Source organism: Abrus precatorius, unplaced genomic scaffold, assembly GCF_003935025.1.
Source record: "Abrus precatorius isolate BTA unplaced genomic scaffold, Abrus_2018 Scaffold10, whole genome shotgun sequence".
NCBI classification, from domain to species: Eukaryota; Viridiplantae; Streptophyta; class Magnoliopsida; order Fabales; family Fabaceae; genus Abrus; species Abrus precatorius.
The window spans coordinates 11272884-11286939 of NW_020874292.1; the positions used below are offsets into that span (position 1 = coordinate 11272884).

General features: G+C 31.0%; 2 protein-coding genes and 1 non-coding gene across 7 annotated transcripts; 1 reads left to right on the forward strand and 2 right to left on the reverse strand.

Moving 5' to 3' along the window:
* The first annotated feature begins 2456 nt into the window (after positions 1 to 2456).
* LOC113874158 (NADH dehydrogenase [ubiquinone] 1 alpha subcomplex subunit 2) lies at positions 2457 to 7944 on the forward strand. 5 transcript variants are annotated; one of them, XM_027512395.1, is made up of 4 exons: positions 2457 to 2590; positions 6179 to 6270; positions 6410 to 6516; positions 7674 to 7944. In XM_027512395.1, the coding sequence occupies exons 2-4, from the start codon at positions 6185 to 6187 to the stop codon at positions 7775 to 7777; spliced, it is 297 nt and encodes a 98-aa protein (XP_027368196.1). In that variant the 5' UTR covers positions 2457 to 2590; positions 6179 to 6184; the 3' UTR covers positions 7778 to 7944. The 5 variants fall into 5 exon arrangements, with proteins under 5 accessions (XP_027368196.1, XP_027368190.1, XP_027368206.1 ...); XM_027512389.1 differs by lacking the exon at positions 2457 to 2590 and adding an exon at positions 4153 to 4180; XM_027512405.1 differs by lacking the exon at positions 2457 to 2590 and adding an exon at positions 4153 to 4180 and having other exon boundaries at positions 6183 to 6270.
* A 1728-nt stretch (positions 7945 to 9672) lies between these two features.
* LOC113851509 (GDSL esterase/lipase At5g45910-like) lies at positions 9673 to 13055 on the reverse strand. Its single transcript, XM_027482016.1, has 5 exons — positions 12961 to 13055; positions 10646 to 10740; positions 10411 to 10556; positions 10010 to 10283; positions 9673 to 9914 (listed from the first exon to the last, which is right to left on the reverse strand). The coding sequence occupies exons 1-5, from the start codon at positions 13053 to 13055 to the stop codon at positions 9673 to 9675; spliced, it is 852 nt and encodes a 283-aa protein (XP_027337817.1).
* Positions 13056 to 13184: 129 nt separating this feature from the next.
* Positions 13185 to 13288, reverse strand: LOC113853357. The gene has a single exon (XR_003502530.1). It is a non-coding gene; the product is annotated as a small nucleolar RNA R71 (small nucleolar RNA).
* Between the last annotated feature and the right edge of the window lie 768 nt (positions 13289 to 14056).

Below are 14056 nucleotides of genomic sequence, written 5' to 3' on the forward strand. Positions count from 1 at the left end.
CACTTACTAAAATATTCGTGCTTTCAACCTAATCAACAAATTCACCACTAGCAGAAATTTTAGTTTGAACCTAAGCTATTCGTCGAATTCCCATGTCATATTTAACATTCTTTCTTTTTATTGAAAAAATAAATTTATAATAAATTATAAAATCATATAAAATATCATAGATAATGGATCAAACGTTTTCTCTTTGAGTCGGATCCAAGGTTTATCATACCATTATTGGAAGTGAAAAGTTGACGGAATGAATCAAACTTCAAGCACGGATAGATCTAGACGGAGGAGGGTGTGTACCTAACCCTTAATTATTATTTTTATTTTAAAAAACATAATTTTCTAAGTTATTAATGAAAATGATTTACAACTTTTTTTTATAGATTCATGTATACCTGAATATCTTTAAAGAAGTTTATGAAAAATAGCTTATGATGCTCGTAATTAATAATTTTTTTTATTTAAATCTCCATATAAATAAGAATTAGTTATTTTATATATTAAAATTGATGTTTATGAATTCATTCCAAGTCATATAGTTATCTTCCCTTTTATTTTTGTTATTTCTTTAAATATTGTACACCTTAAGGAAAAACGATGAAAAAGACTAATCGCATGCATAGGCTCTAAATGTATCAGGTTAGTTACTATAGTATTTGTTCGTATCGTATACTAACATTTTAAAAAATTATTTAAATACAGCTTTATATTTATTGAATAATAGCTTTGATATCTATGTTCGTATTTATTGAATATCTAAATTCCTATGTATGTACCTGTTACTTTTAATTCTTAATCAAAATGTATTTTTTAAATTTTTTTATAAACTAATAAAACATAAATATCATTAAAATATAAAATATTTTATAAAAAACTTAAAATAAATAAATTACAAACATAATAATTTTCTTCTATTTTTTATAATTAATTTTTTTATATAAAATAAATTCCACAGTTTTTTTATAACTAAAAATTTTTCTTCTCTTTTCTTACTCCTAATAGTCAAACATTTTCCTTTTCTTTCTTTTTAAACTTTTAAATAAAACTTTATATATATATATATATATATTAATTTAGATTAAATTTAAAATAATTATATAAGCATTTAGAATAACTACAACACGTTTAATTTCGTGCCGTTATTATATATTAAATTATTTTCATTTTAAAATTTTTTGTCTATTGGATAATATTTTACAACTTTCAAAGATGAGAGTTTTAGTATTAGTTTTGAAAAAGTATTCATTATACATTAATGAATAAAATAATAACATGTGTTTAATAGTTGACCAATTAACAAAATTTACTTTCTCTTTCTTTTTAGTTCTCTTTTAATGGTGTGGACTTCGTTAACGTACAATGTTTTAAATTTAAGGGTCTATTTGAATGATCTTATGAACAACTCAACTCATGCAAAATAGTTTATAACTCTGGTAAGCTATTTTTAATTCATTTTAATAAGCTTCTTGGTATAATTTATTTAAAAAATATGTTTTGAATCTTTCAATAATTTTATCGGTAAATTTATAGTATAAGTCATTATTTTTAGTATAAGTGCTTAAATAAACAATTGTCTAAATATACTTTAAATGTTAATTAAATGACTTTAGATAGTGTAAATTTTTTTCTAGTTTAATCAATTAAATTTATGGGATTTGTATGCATCATTGGAATTTAAACAGTGTAAATGTCTTTCTAGTTTCTACATATGGTATTTTTATTTTTTTGCATCCTTCCTACTTTTGTAATAAACTAGTGCTAGCAATTTAAAAAAAAAACTTTTTTGAATACCTATGATTAATTGATTAATTTTATTATATTTTATTTTTATTTTATGTTTATAATTTTTTATTTCTTGATTAAAATTATTCTTATAATTTATGTTTTTTATTTAATAAATATTATGTGACATTTTTTTTATTTAAAATTGGTGTATAATCAAATACTTTTGAATTTGTATAAATTTTAGTGTACTTTTTATCATATATTTTTTTTAAAATTAGATAAAACTATGAAATATTAACATTAAATTTTAAAAATGAAAATTCAACAAACATGCATATGAAATGAAATAAATAAAGAGTTATAAAACAAAATATTATAGAATTTATTAGAAGAATGTTAAGATTATCTATAAATACAAAAATATTTTCATATGTCTCATTACACAATTAAAAAAAAAAAAACATAACGAGAGAAGAGGCAACAGAGGGAGAGATTAAAGATAATAGTAGTTAGGAGTTTTTTTATGATTTGGTCGATAGTTAGGAACTCTTCCTCCCGTTATTGTTTTTTTTATTGATTTTGGTGAAACCCCCATTTTCGTTTAGTTAAAGTGTTCCTCCCAGACGGGTATTGGACTTCTTATCAAAATCATTTGAATGTGCCCAGTAAGATGGCCCAAGTATATATATATGTATGAGTATGAGACCCATCTGAACCGCAGCAAATCTGGTTCACTTAAACCGGTGCCTCACTCGGGTTTGGACCGTTTTACCCGCGGCTTCTCCTTTTCCTTCCTTATTCTCGATTCTCCTTTCAGATCTTCTTCTCCTTCAACGAGACGGCTAGGGCAGAATTACGCACACTCAAGGTAATTATCATGCGCAAATTATTTCTCTTCTTCTTCATTGATTCTTATTGTTGATTTATGACGAGGCCCTTTTTTGCTCCTTAAATCTGTGAACACACTCTGACACAAACCCGTTCTACCTTGTCAAACATGGCACCCGCTCTATAGACTCACACCTTTTGACCATTTCTCATTACCAACTATTTCACATTCTGTTATCACCGAAAAGCAATTCCAGCCAATGTCTGTTCCCTAAGAAAGTAATAAAAATAATTTTTAACTGTTCCGAAATTATTGTCCGCTACCATGTTATATCACTGGCTTTTAAATTTTGATGTTTTACTCTTATCCTCATCATTTAACTTTGGACGACGCCGGTTATGATAACAGTTCGATGAGGTTGAATGGAGGCGATTTATTTGTGTAAATTTATGTCTTGATGAATTTTGCTTATAATTAATTGTTTTACTATGTATTTTGAAATTTTCTTGTGAATTCTGATACTTTCTAAATTGCCACAAATTCAGTTGAACTGGCTGAGTACAGGGTACTAAGTACGAAGCATATCTTGTTGGTTACTTCTTAAGTTCACTTGATTGATTGATTGGTTTATTTATTTTATAGTTCTCTTTTAAATCAAATTTGATGGAAGCTTTTAAGCCTCCACAATTTTAAAATTTGCTTGATGTATTTGACATTGCATTTCAAGAACTCTATTCTTTTTCAAGATCATGGCAGATATTCAGATAATACTTGTCATTTAATTTGTGATCCTACTGGATAATAGTTCTTAATTAATAAGTATGTATGGGCTAGTTATTCTAAACCTCGAAGATGGACGGCGCATAAGTGGAAGGAAGAAATGGACATCACAGCAACTGAGTTTTTAGAAAGGGACATTGGTTATTGAATACTGATGCAAACGAATAAATGGCTTCACCTCTACCAATTCCACAATTTTGCATGTAAAATATAATTAGAGTACTGAAAGTGATACTTTTTGGCACTGTGATAATATCTACTACTGTAACTTTTTCCAATTTAATAAACTTTTTCAAAGATACCTGATGTAATCAAAGAATCCATTAGAAATTTCTGTTACATATATTCTTTTCTTTTATTTATTGTCTTTCATATTTTCATCATCAATCTATTTTTTATTTTTTTCTGAATCTGAAGATAACTGAGCAAGATCACACTTTAAATATTGGTTTACAATTATAATGTTAGCTTTTATAACATCAACCCTATCTCTCTAGCACCATAAAATAAGATACATCAACCACAAGAAGTGCCGAAAGGTACCTCCATCAACCAACATTATCCATCACAACCTGATCCTTATGTTGCATTGTGTTGTGTTGGACCCTACCTTTCTTTCTCTTTGTTTTAATCTATGTAGTTGACCTGATGTGAATCTAAGAGTCATTCGCTTCTTTGTTTGTGGTTTGTTCATAAAATGCATATTATTTGTTTCATTAACATCTTAAATGCTGTTAAAATTTTATTTTATTATTTTAGATGTCTCTTTGTAGTTTGTATGTGGGATTATGATACTTATGATGTTATTGTATTTTTTTTTCTGTTTTAACGGTGTGTTGGCAGCCCCGAATAAGTGTATTTTTAAGATTTTGATTTAGATAAAGTTGAAAATGGGTTTATGATTCATGAAAGGGGGCTTCATTTAGAATATGGGGTTTTTATTTATGTAAGGGACTTCATCTACTGGGATATGAGTTGGTTTGTTGAGCACTTTCACACCAAAGTATTGCACTAAAATATTAGGAGTGGTTTGCTTAATATATGGTAGGATTCAATGGCTCTTGAGCCACATATTAGAACTATATGATTTATTGTGGTTTATAAGATCTTGGCCATGGTATAGTCCTCTCAAGATTCTTATCAATTGGTATGAAAGTGTTTCACCACGTTTGTAGTGTTGATGATGCTAGTGTTGTAGTGTTCACTTGAGACAAGTCAAGGAGTTAGTGTATAGCCAGCCAACCCACGTGACTGTTAGTGGGATGTCAGGACTCAATTGCAAGGTATGAGACTTGAGTCCCATATTGAAAGTATGGGGATTTTAGGGTGGGTGGAGTTGATAAGGTTTTGAGCTCTCCAATTACTATAACTAGCTTTTATGGAATGATTTTCCCAATATTTTTATGAATCTTATAACTCAATAATTTTGCCAATGAAATTTGCCTTTGTATATTATTGCATCCAAATGACTTCAACAATTTAAAAATAATTTCTCTAGTACTGTATCCAAATACAGAACATATTTTGTTTCATAGAATAAGGGATTTTCAGAAACTTTTCACATTTTAAAAACCCAGTGGCATTGGCTTGGTCTTTTAGAAGAAGGTAAGTATAAAATTACTTCTGTCTCATTTGCATTATGTCATAATGTCAGGATTCAGCCAAATCTATGTTTTCACCTGATTAATATTTGCTAGGCATAATTTGTTAATGCTTGATTTTCTGTCTTAATTCTTCTTAATGGTTTCCCTCACTACCCCCTTCTTTTGGAAAAATGTTGAACTTTTCATTGTAAGAATTCCATTTTTCAAGCTAAGTTGATTTACTTGTCACAATGATTTGATCCTTTTTCAAGGATAGTCAACTAGTTATAGAGCTGTAATGTGCTTAGAAGGTTTTGTTCTATTTTTCTTTTGCGCTTTTTGAACTCTTGTGAACATGCTAATAATCTTGGCATGAACAGTTGGATCTATGCACAATGGAAAACTGAGCAAATTGGTCTCCTAAAACATGAGAATGTTCTTTTGGGCCTTTTATTCCACTGTCAATTTTTTGGAGCTTAGACCTCCAATACTTTTATATTTAGCATGCTTTTAATATTTGGGAATATTGAACAAATTTATTGTGGAATAGGGTTTGGATACATGCTTTTCCTATTAAACTACTTCCAACGGTTACATTGTTAGGCTGCACCACCTTTTTCTTCTTTGCCTTATCATGAGGTAAAATCTTGCAAATATATTATAACTTTGAGCTGGGGAAGCAATGGCATGGAAAGGACATCTTTAAAAACGAATAAAAGAACATTGGTTTTTGATATCCACTGTCAATTATTTGTAGCTTAGACCTCCAATACTTTTGTATTTACTGTGCTTTTAATATTTGGGAGTATAGCACAAAGTTATTGTGGAAACTATTGTAGAATAGGGTTTGAATACTTGCTGTTAGATTACTTCCAATGTTCCAAGGTTACGTTGTTAGGCTCCGCTCACCACCTTTTTCTTCTTTGCCTTGTCATGAGGTAAAATCTCACAAATAATATAACTTTGAGCTAGGGAAGCAATGGCATGGAGCGGTCATCTTTCAAAAAGCAAAAAAGGACATCAGTTTTTGATATCCTCTGTCAGTTATTTGTAGCTTAGACCTCCAATACTTTGTATTTACTGTGCCTTTAATATTTGGGACTATTGCAGAAAGTTATTGTGGAAACTATTGTAGAATAGGGGTTTGGATACATGCTTTTCCTATTAGACTACTTCCAATGGATACATTGTTAGGCTGCTCCTACTGTTTTTACTTTGCCTTGTGAGGAGGTAAAATCTCACAGATATTATAACTTTGAGCTAGGGAAGCATGGCATGGAGAGGACATCTTTCAAAAAGCATTAAAGAACTTCGGTTTTTGATGTGCCAGTCATCACCTGCAAGCTCATCTACAAGGTTATAAAAAAATATTTGCCTTTCTTTGGTCTAAAATTTCTCAGCATTATTATTTATATATGTTTGATTGCTTAGTTACACTTACATGTCATATGTACTTGAATATGAAATGATCTCTTATTCATTTTCATTATATCAGGGCATTTGTGGAAAAGAATTATAAGGAACTAAAGACATTGAACCCAAAATTGCCAATATTAGTCCGTGAGTGCAGTGGAGTTGAACCCCAATTGTGGGCAAGATATGGTATTAACCATCTTAAATCTGATTCTTTTATTTTTTTTATTTGATTTTGTCCTCAGTTCATTTTGCATTCACCTTCTATATCATTGTTACCTAGCCTTTATCTCTCTTGTTTTCAAGTAGGAATTGTAAGGATTTATAAATTGACATTAACACATTAAGACTGAAAATATGTTAATCTGCTTTGTCCTCTTAATTTCATATCTAGGGCCACAAGGTTATGCCAAAATAATAGTATTGGTCACTAGAAACTAAATTTCAATATTATCCCAGTTTTGACTTTGGTCCAAAAGAAAATTAATACAGACTTTCTTGTGTAGTGTGTACACAACTACACATTTAGTGTATATCTAGTGTGGCTGAAAATTCAGCTGTACAGGTGTTGAATCTGTCTGTCTGAAATCTCAACCTACCAAATCCGTGCATAGAATATCAAGCCTTTTACAGTTATATATCTCAAGTATGAGAGAACAATTTAATGAGGATGAGTTTTGTGCCGTCTGCAACATCTTAGGGTGCTCCCTTTTGGGGTACACTTTATACTCAGAAACACAATTACTTTACACACTTTTATTTAATTGTAAGAAATACCCTTATTGAGCACTTTTGATTTATGGGTATGGGCGTGTGGCTGAAAGAAGTTATGATATTATATCTCCTTAAATATTTGGTCAACTTGCTTTGTTATGGAATGTAAATGAAATAAGTATGACAAATCTGTTAGGAGGTGAGAATCTCAAATGAGGGGAAATGATGTTTTCACTTGACCTGCTTTAAGAAAGTCACTAAATTGCAGACAATGGCCCAGTTTTGATTAGCTCTAGCTTAGAGGAGCTTTTCAATTGTAAAACTCAATTATCATAACTTTTCTAAGGCAAGAATATAAGTTAAAGTACTCATGGTTTGAAAAGTTGAGGTCTATAGCTTGATTTTAACTTTTGCAAGAAGTATAATTGTATTTTACCTTTTCATTCATTTTATTTTATTCTCTAGAAGTGTTCTAAGATATTTATCTAAACTGATTCAATGTCCATATTGTCCATCTCTGATGAGCCTTTCTGATCATATCTTGTGAAGTATCTCTTTTTTTTTGCATTGTTTTGCACTGGTTCTGTTTATGATGAGCCCTGATTTCCTGTAATTTTGTTCTTTAATACTAGATTTGGGTGTTGAGAAAGGCATAAAATTGGAAGGCTTATCAGAGGCACAGATCTTCAAGGTACTTGAAGATCTGGTAAAAGCAGGACAGTCATTGAAAGCTTGATGTAGCTGCTTATGCGCTATCTGAAATGGAATAAATGTTCTCATGCTGCCGTTGTTGCTGCAAATTGCTTTCTGGTTTAAAACAAGCTAGATTTTCCTTCTGTTCAATCTCTGGTGTCAACCTGTCTCTTTCTGCATCTTACAGTCATTTCAAGTATGATACTGTTGAGTTTATTCAGACCAAAGATTAAATCTATTTAGATTTTGTTCATGTCACTACTTGTCTATATCAAAGGTTGGATTGCCAGAGAACTTGATTCTGTATTGACTCAGCCATATAATCGGTTGACACTATAGCCAAGCATAAAACGATCTTGAATATTTTCTTTGATGGTGCTAGTATGGTTTCTTTTTCGGTTCCTATGCTGCCTTTGATCCAAAATATAAATGAAAAGATTGTGTTCTCTAGTTTACCAATTAAACTAGCGCTAAACATTAAGTGGTAATTTCCTGTAAATTATGGTATGAAGTACGGGATAATATATTATTTAAACCATGATTTTTATGTTAAACAAAACATAAAATTATCAAACACTTCAACTTAAAATTTTTTATTTATACTTAGATTAGAAGTAAAGAGAGCTTTAATACTTTTATAAAAAAATTGCACGAACATTTTTGTTAATGTTTGACACATTTATAAAATTTTTTTACACATTTTATATAAATATTTTGATTTTTCTCATTTATTTTTTTTAATTAAATTTTTTACTGGAAAATAAATTTTAATTGAAAAAATTGATTATACTTTAATATCATTGGGTTGTTATTTCTATAACTAAAGTTTTCACATGAGAACTTTCTACGTTTTTATATTATTAATCTAATTTTTGGCCTAAAAAAATAATAACTACAAGTGTCTAACAAAATAGCTACAATTACAATCACTAAATGATCAACTTAAATATTTTCTATTTATATACCAACTATAATTCTTTAAATTAAATCAGTCACTAGTTTCTTTTATTAGAAATATATTGGTATTCCAACCATTAATTTTTTAATATAACAATTTTTGCTTTCTATTTCTTAAGCAATTTCAAATCAACTCATAAAATATGGAGATAAGGTTGGAATAGGTATTTGTTTTAGTGATCTAAATAGAATAAAAATATGATCAAATATAGAATTTCGAATGCAAACTTATTCTCATTACTATTATATTAATATAATTTTTTGTCTCAAAATCAATCACTACTTACTAAAAAAATTAGACATTAAACTTTTTCTATATAAATAGTAAAAAAATCTGGTCACTATAAGGATAAAAAAAACAAAACTTGATAAGTATAAAAGTTTTAGTGCTACTTCTGCCTGTTCAACCAGATTATAATCAGGTGATCAGGTAACTTTATATAACAAAAAGAAGAAGAAGAAGCTAGACGTATAAACTGTTGAGTTGATTCTGAATTAAGTCAAATGGATCAATTCATCTAATTTACTCAATAATAGTTATGACAAATGAGAAATATACTTGTTTTAGCGTTGTTTATAATAATCTCGTTACGTTTCTTATGCAATTTCAAATCAAATGACATAAAATAGAGGGTCGAAATAGGTCTCTATTTAAATGATGCAAATAGAATAAAAATATGATCAAATATGGAATTTTAAAAGTAAACTTGAATTAAAGGATATATTGATATGTAGAAATCAGTCTCGTTACAGTTACAGTGCATCTGTCTCTCATGCTTATAATAGTATACTAACGAGACAACATGAAAGTCTTGATCAATGACCATCCATTCTAATTTATTTTCTGTTTTGATCGCACTTTTTTTTGTGTGAGAAGGTCCTCCATATCATATCAAATATTACATGAATAAAAGATACCGACACAACTTATTCTCATTAAAATATTTTTAACAAAAGTCTTTTCTTGGTATATGCTTCAAGTCAAGCTATCTTTGAACGAGGAGATTTAAGAGAAGGATTTGCAAAAGGGCCCTCAACAAGTCCCTTTGCAATTTGCCTATATGCTGCTTCAGTAAAGTGCGCTCCATCCCAATTGATGTGTTTTGAAGGATCTGAACAAACGGTGGAGGCAGCACTTCCACAAAATATGTTTATATCAACATTGTATGGTTCACCTTTTCCACAACATGCTCTTAAAGTCTCTTTCTTATCAGAAGAAAAACCTACATTACATAATTTAATGCTCATGATACAAATCAGTTGTAGTAAAATTGTAGTTATTGCTCATGTAATGAAAGAAAATAAAAACACAACCTACCATATTGTTGCGGAGCCTGGAATAGACGTTTGGCAGCACCATAGTAGTCAAAATATATTATATTAACCTGTGGGTTCTTTTGTCCTAAAGTCTCTATGGCTTGTTTGAGTTGTCCATTATAATACTCAATGAAAGTATTGTAAGCAGTCAAGCACCCGAATTGATCATAGTCATTTATGTTATCGCTATTCATTATTGTCAAAACGGCAAAATTGCACCCAATTGGGAAGTTTCCTGGCACCACTACCTCTACTGCTCCTTCTTCAATTATTTTCTAACAAAAAGAAATAAACAAAAGTAAAATTCAATTTCTAATCAATCATGTTTCTAATCAAAGTCTAACTAAACTATCAAAATTGAAGTAGACATTTCACTAATTAAATTTGAAATAGACAACATACAGTGGTGGTATTCGTAATTGCTTCAATAATTAGTGGAACCAATTCTCGAAGTTTTGTAATATTTTTATATGGTAGAAGTGCATTGATATCATTCCCACCAATCTCTCCAACCAGAAACAATGATTTCTTGAATAAATCTTTGCACTCTGTTATAGAAAGTGATAAAAGTTGTCATATAGAATGAAAAAATTTCAATTATTTGATAGAAATGTTATGAAATGAATTTTAACAAAACCTTCTTTGTTTTGACAAAGGGAAGGTTTGATCTTCTTAAACCAATCAAGCTGAACATTAATGAAGAAGCAGCTGCCTCTGGTGTATTGATTTCCTCTGGTGAATGAAATGATACCGACTGTGAGAGCAGGTGCACCACGAGCCACACACTCTCTTCCTGACTAGTCCTCTGACCACTATCTTTGCTAAGCGACCCGTGACTACCACGTGGTATCCGTGAGGTGGGGGTAACCAGTGACCATCCATAGTGAAAATATGTGATCACAGTGCCACTATGAGCGTGGCTGGCGTGCAGTGAGAGCACGAGATTATTGTTTGTTAGTTTTGTGTATGTGTAAACTGTTTGATGTCGTGAGTGCATCGGTATTTGAATTAAATTGAATGGAGTAGTATTGCTGCCTGTGAATATATTTTATGAATTGTGTTAGAAATGATGTAGAATAGGTGTAAGGTGAGACTCTATGCTTGTTTGTGTGTTTGGTAGTGTAGAGTACTCACCCTTACATTCATCTTTCAGGTAATCAAGATGATCAGCACTGGACTCGATGAAGGGTTGGATGAAACTGTTATAGGGCTTAGGATATTAGTTTGGAAATGTTGTATTTGAAATGGTTCTGTAGCAGTTAATTCATATAAAATAGTAACCTTTTTCTTCATTTTGTAATATTTGTGAAACCATGTGATGAGAATTTTTTTAAATGAAAAATTTTAATATTCTTATTCTTTTGCAAAATATATTATTTGGAAATCAAATTAAGGTGTTACATTATTAATTGTTGCAATTTAGCTGGAAGTTGTTATTAGTGCATTATGGAGATATTTTGGATAAAATTTAGATACTTTTAGTCCTTGGCTGTGCTATGTGAATCTGAATCTGAGTTTGAATTTTGAATTTAAAATTTAAACATAGATAAAGATTGAGATATAAAGGATTTGGAGGGATTCTGATTGTGAATAAAACCGATTTAAAAAGATAGAGCTCAACCGACTAGAAACTCAGGGCACAACCTATATAAAGAGGCCTTATGCTCCACACTTGACTCACTTCCACTTATCTACACACTTTCCCCTTCTTCGTTCTAACCAAACTCATTTTTTAGAGTTATTGGAGACCATTGACAAGGACGACGAGTTTTTCCTTAGAGTCCAAGCAAGTGATTGAGCGACCTTTGGAGAACGAGAACCCTTTTCTTCTTTTACCTTTTTGGGTTTCTTTTGTTTGTGTTTTCCTTTGTGGTTATGAGTTTATTCATCACGTTCTTCGTAGTTTATTTTATTATGAGTAACTAAACCCATAGCAAGGGTTGTGGTGGATCCTACTGCAAACTTTGTGTGATTTTTACTTTAATGTTGGTATTGGTTTTCCTTTAATGTTTGGTTTTTATTCTATTGGATTATATTGTGTATCTTAAGAATTGATCATCCTCAGCATCCTATAGTTAGTTCCATTGTAGGCGATCGTACCACGTGTAATCAACGGAATTATAGGATAAAACGAGACAAGGGGTTAGGTTAATCACACTTAATTCATTTCTTTCAGCCATTATTAAATTAACAAACTCATAGGATCTTCATGCTTTCTTGACTAATTACCTTGCATGATCATTAGGAGTGTTTGTTCAAGAAATATTGACATTGTATAATCATTGGGTGTTAATAAAATTAACTATGAGTGGTTGGCAAATATTTGGATACCAATATCGAGATTAAATTAATTAAAACATAAAGAAGTGTAGTAAGTGAACCCATAAGTCCTAGGCTCATCTCATCCAATCTCTTTCATACATTGTATTATTGTTCTTTCAATTTATTGTTAACATTAAGCTCTACTTTTGATCCGTTACAATCTCGTTACATTTAAATAATCAAATTAAGTTATTCTTGATACTTGAAAATAATCTCTGGGGACGATAACTTGAGAACACTTAATTCAAAAACTCTTTATTACTTTTGGATATGTACACTTGCTTACAAACAAGTTTTTGGCACCGTTGCCGGAGATTAGTTTTCAATATCAAAGAAAATAAAGTATTTGGTTGATTTAAACATTTTTTTTCCTGTTTTATGCTCACTGGTTTTAAACCTATTGCAGAACTCACTTTTGATCCAGAAATCGAGAAGAGCACAGTAGGCTAAGAAAGGAGTGTAGAGAAAAGAAAAAGATGGCAGAAGAACGACCAATCTTGGAGTACATGACACCCACTGCTGAGGGTGATGTCGGGAACATTGTACCACCTGACATAGAGGCCAATAATTTTGAATTAAAGCTGGCCTTGATCAATCTAGTATAGAACTCCACACTGTTTTTGGGATAACCTGACGAAGACCCCCACCTTCATCTGAAAAAGTTTCTCTGACTCACGGATACCATCAAATACAATGGTGTCACCAAAGATGCTATAAGGCTTCATCTCTTTCCATTCTCTATCACAGAAAGGGTGAATGCATGGTTCTCCACACTTCCATCTAATTCAATTACAACGTGGGATGGTTTAACCCAACAATTCTTACCCAAATATTTCCCACCATCACTCTCTGCGAAGCTAATGACAGAGATCTCCAATTTTCAACAATATAAGTCTGAATCTCTATTTGAGACGTAGGAGCGCTTTGGAGAACTTCTGAGATGTCCACATCATGGTTTCCTTGTGTGGAAACAGATGCAAATTTTCTATGCTAGACTCTCATCTTCTAATAGAGCTACAGTTGATGCTGCCGCTAAAGGATCCTTCCTATACAAAGGTCCAACTACGGCTTATACATTGATAGAAAAGATAGCATCCAACAATTTTTAATGGCATACAGACCTTCACAGAAGCAAAGAGAAGGAAGTTGCTCCAATCTATTAGGCATAAAGCAGCAGCATAATAAAAATAAGCTGGAAACTCTGTCAAGACAAATGGAATTAATATTAAGAGCACAAGATCCATCGATAAAACCTCTAGAGGCCAAGAGGTCAACTTCCTAAGCAACAACTATAGTTCAGGATGGTGAAATAATCCTTCAAATTCAAATGTTTATCGTTCTCCCCATATACAAAATCAAGGAGCAAGACTAGAGGGAAAGGAGGCTCCTAGATTTTAGTCTAACTTTCAAGAACAAATGACGTAGTATATGCACTATTTTGACAAGAGAATGACAGAGTTTGAATCTAAGTTGGAACAGTAAAACCTTCAAATAGACCAATAAGCCCAAACAATAAAAGAAGGTTCTTTGAGATAAACTCTTATGTGAAAACTCAGTCATTAGAAATAAAGGCACAACTTCAACAACTTACCAATCTTCTGAGTAAAAGAGTGATGGGAACATTACCATCTTAGCTCGAACATAATTCAAGAGAGCAATGCAATGCCATCACTCTCAGAAGTGGAAAGAAATTGCAAGAATTGTAAAACAGAGGCTCATGTATGCC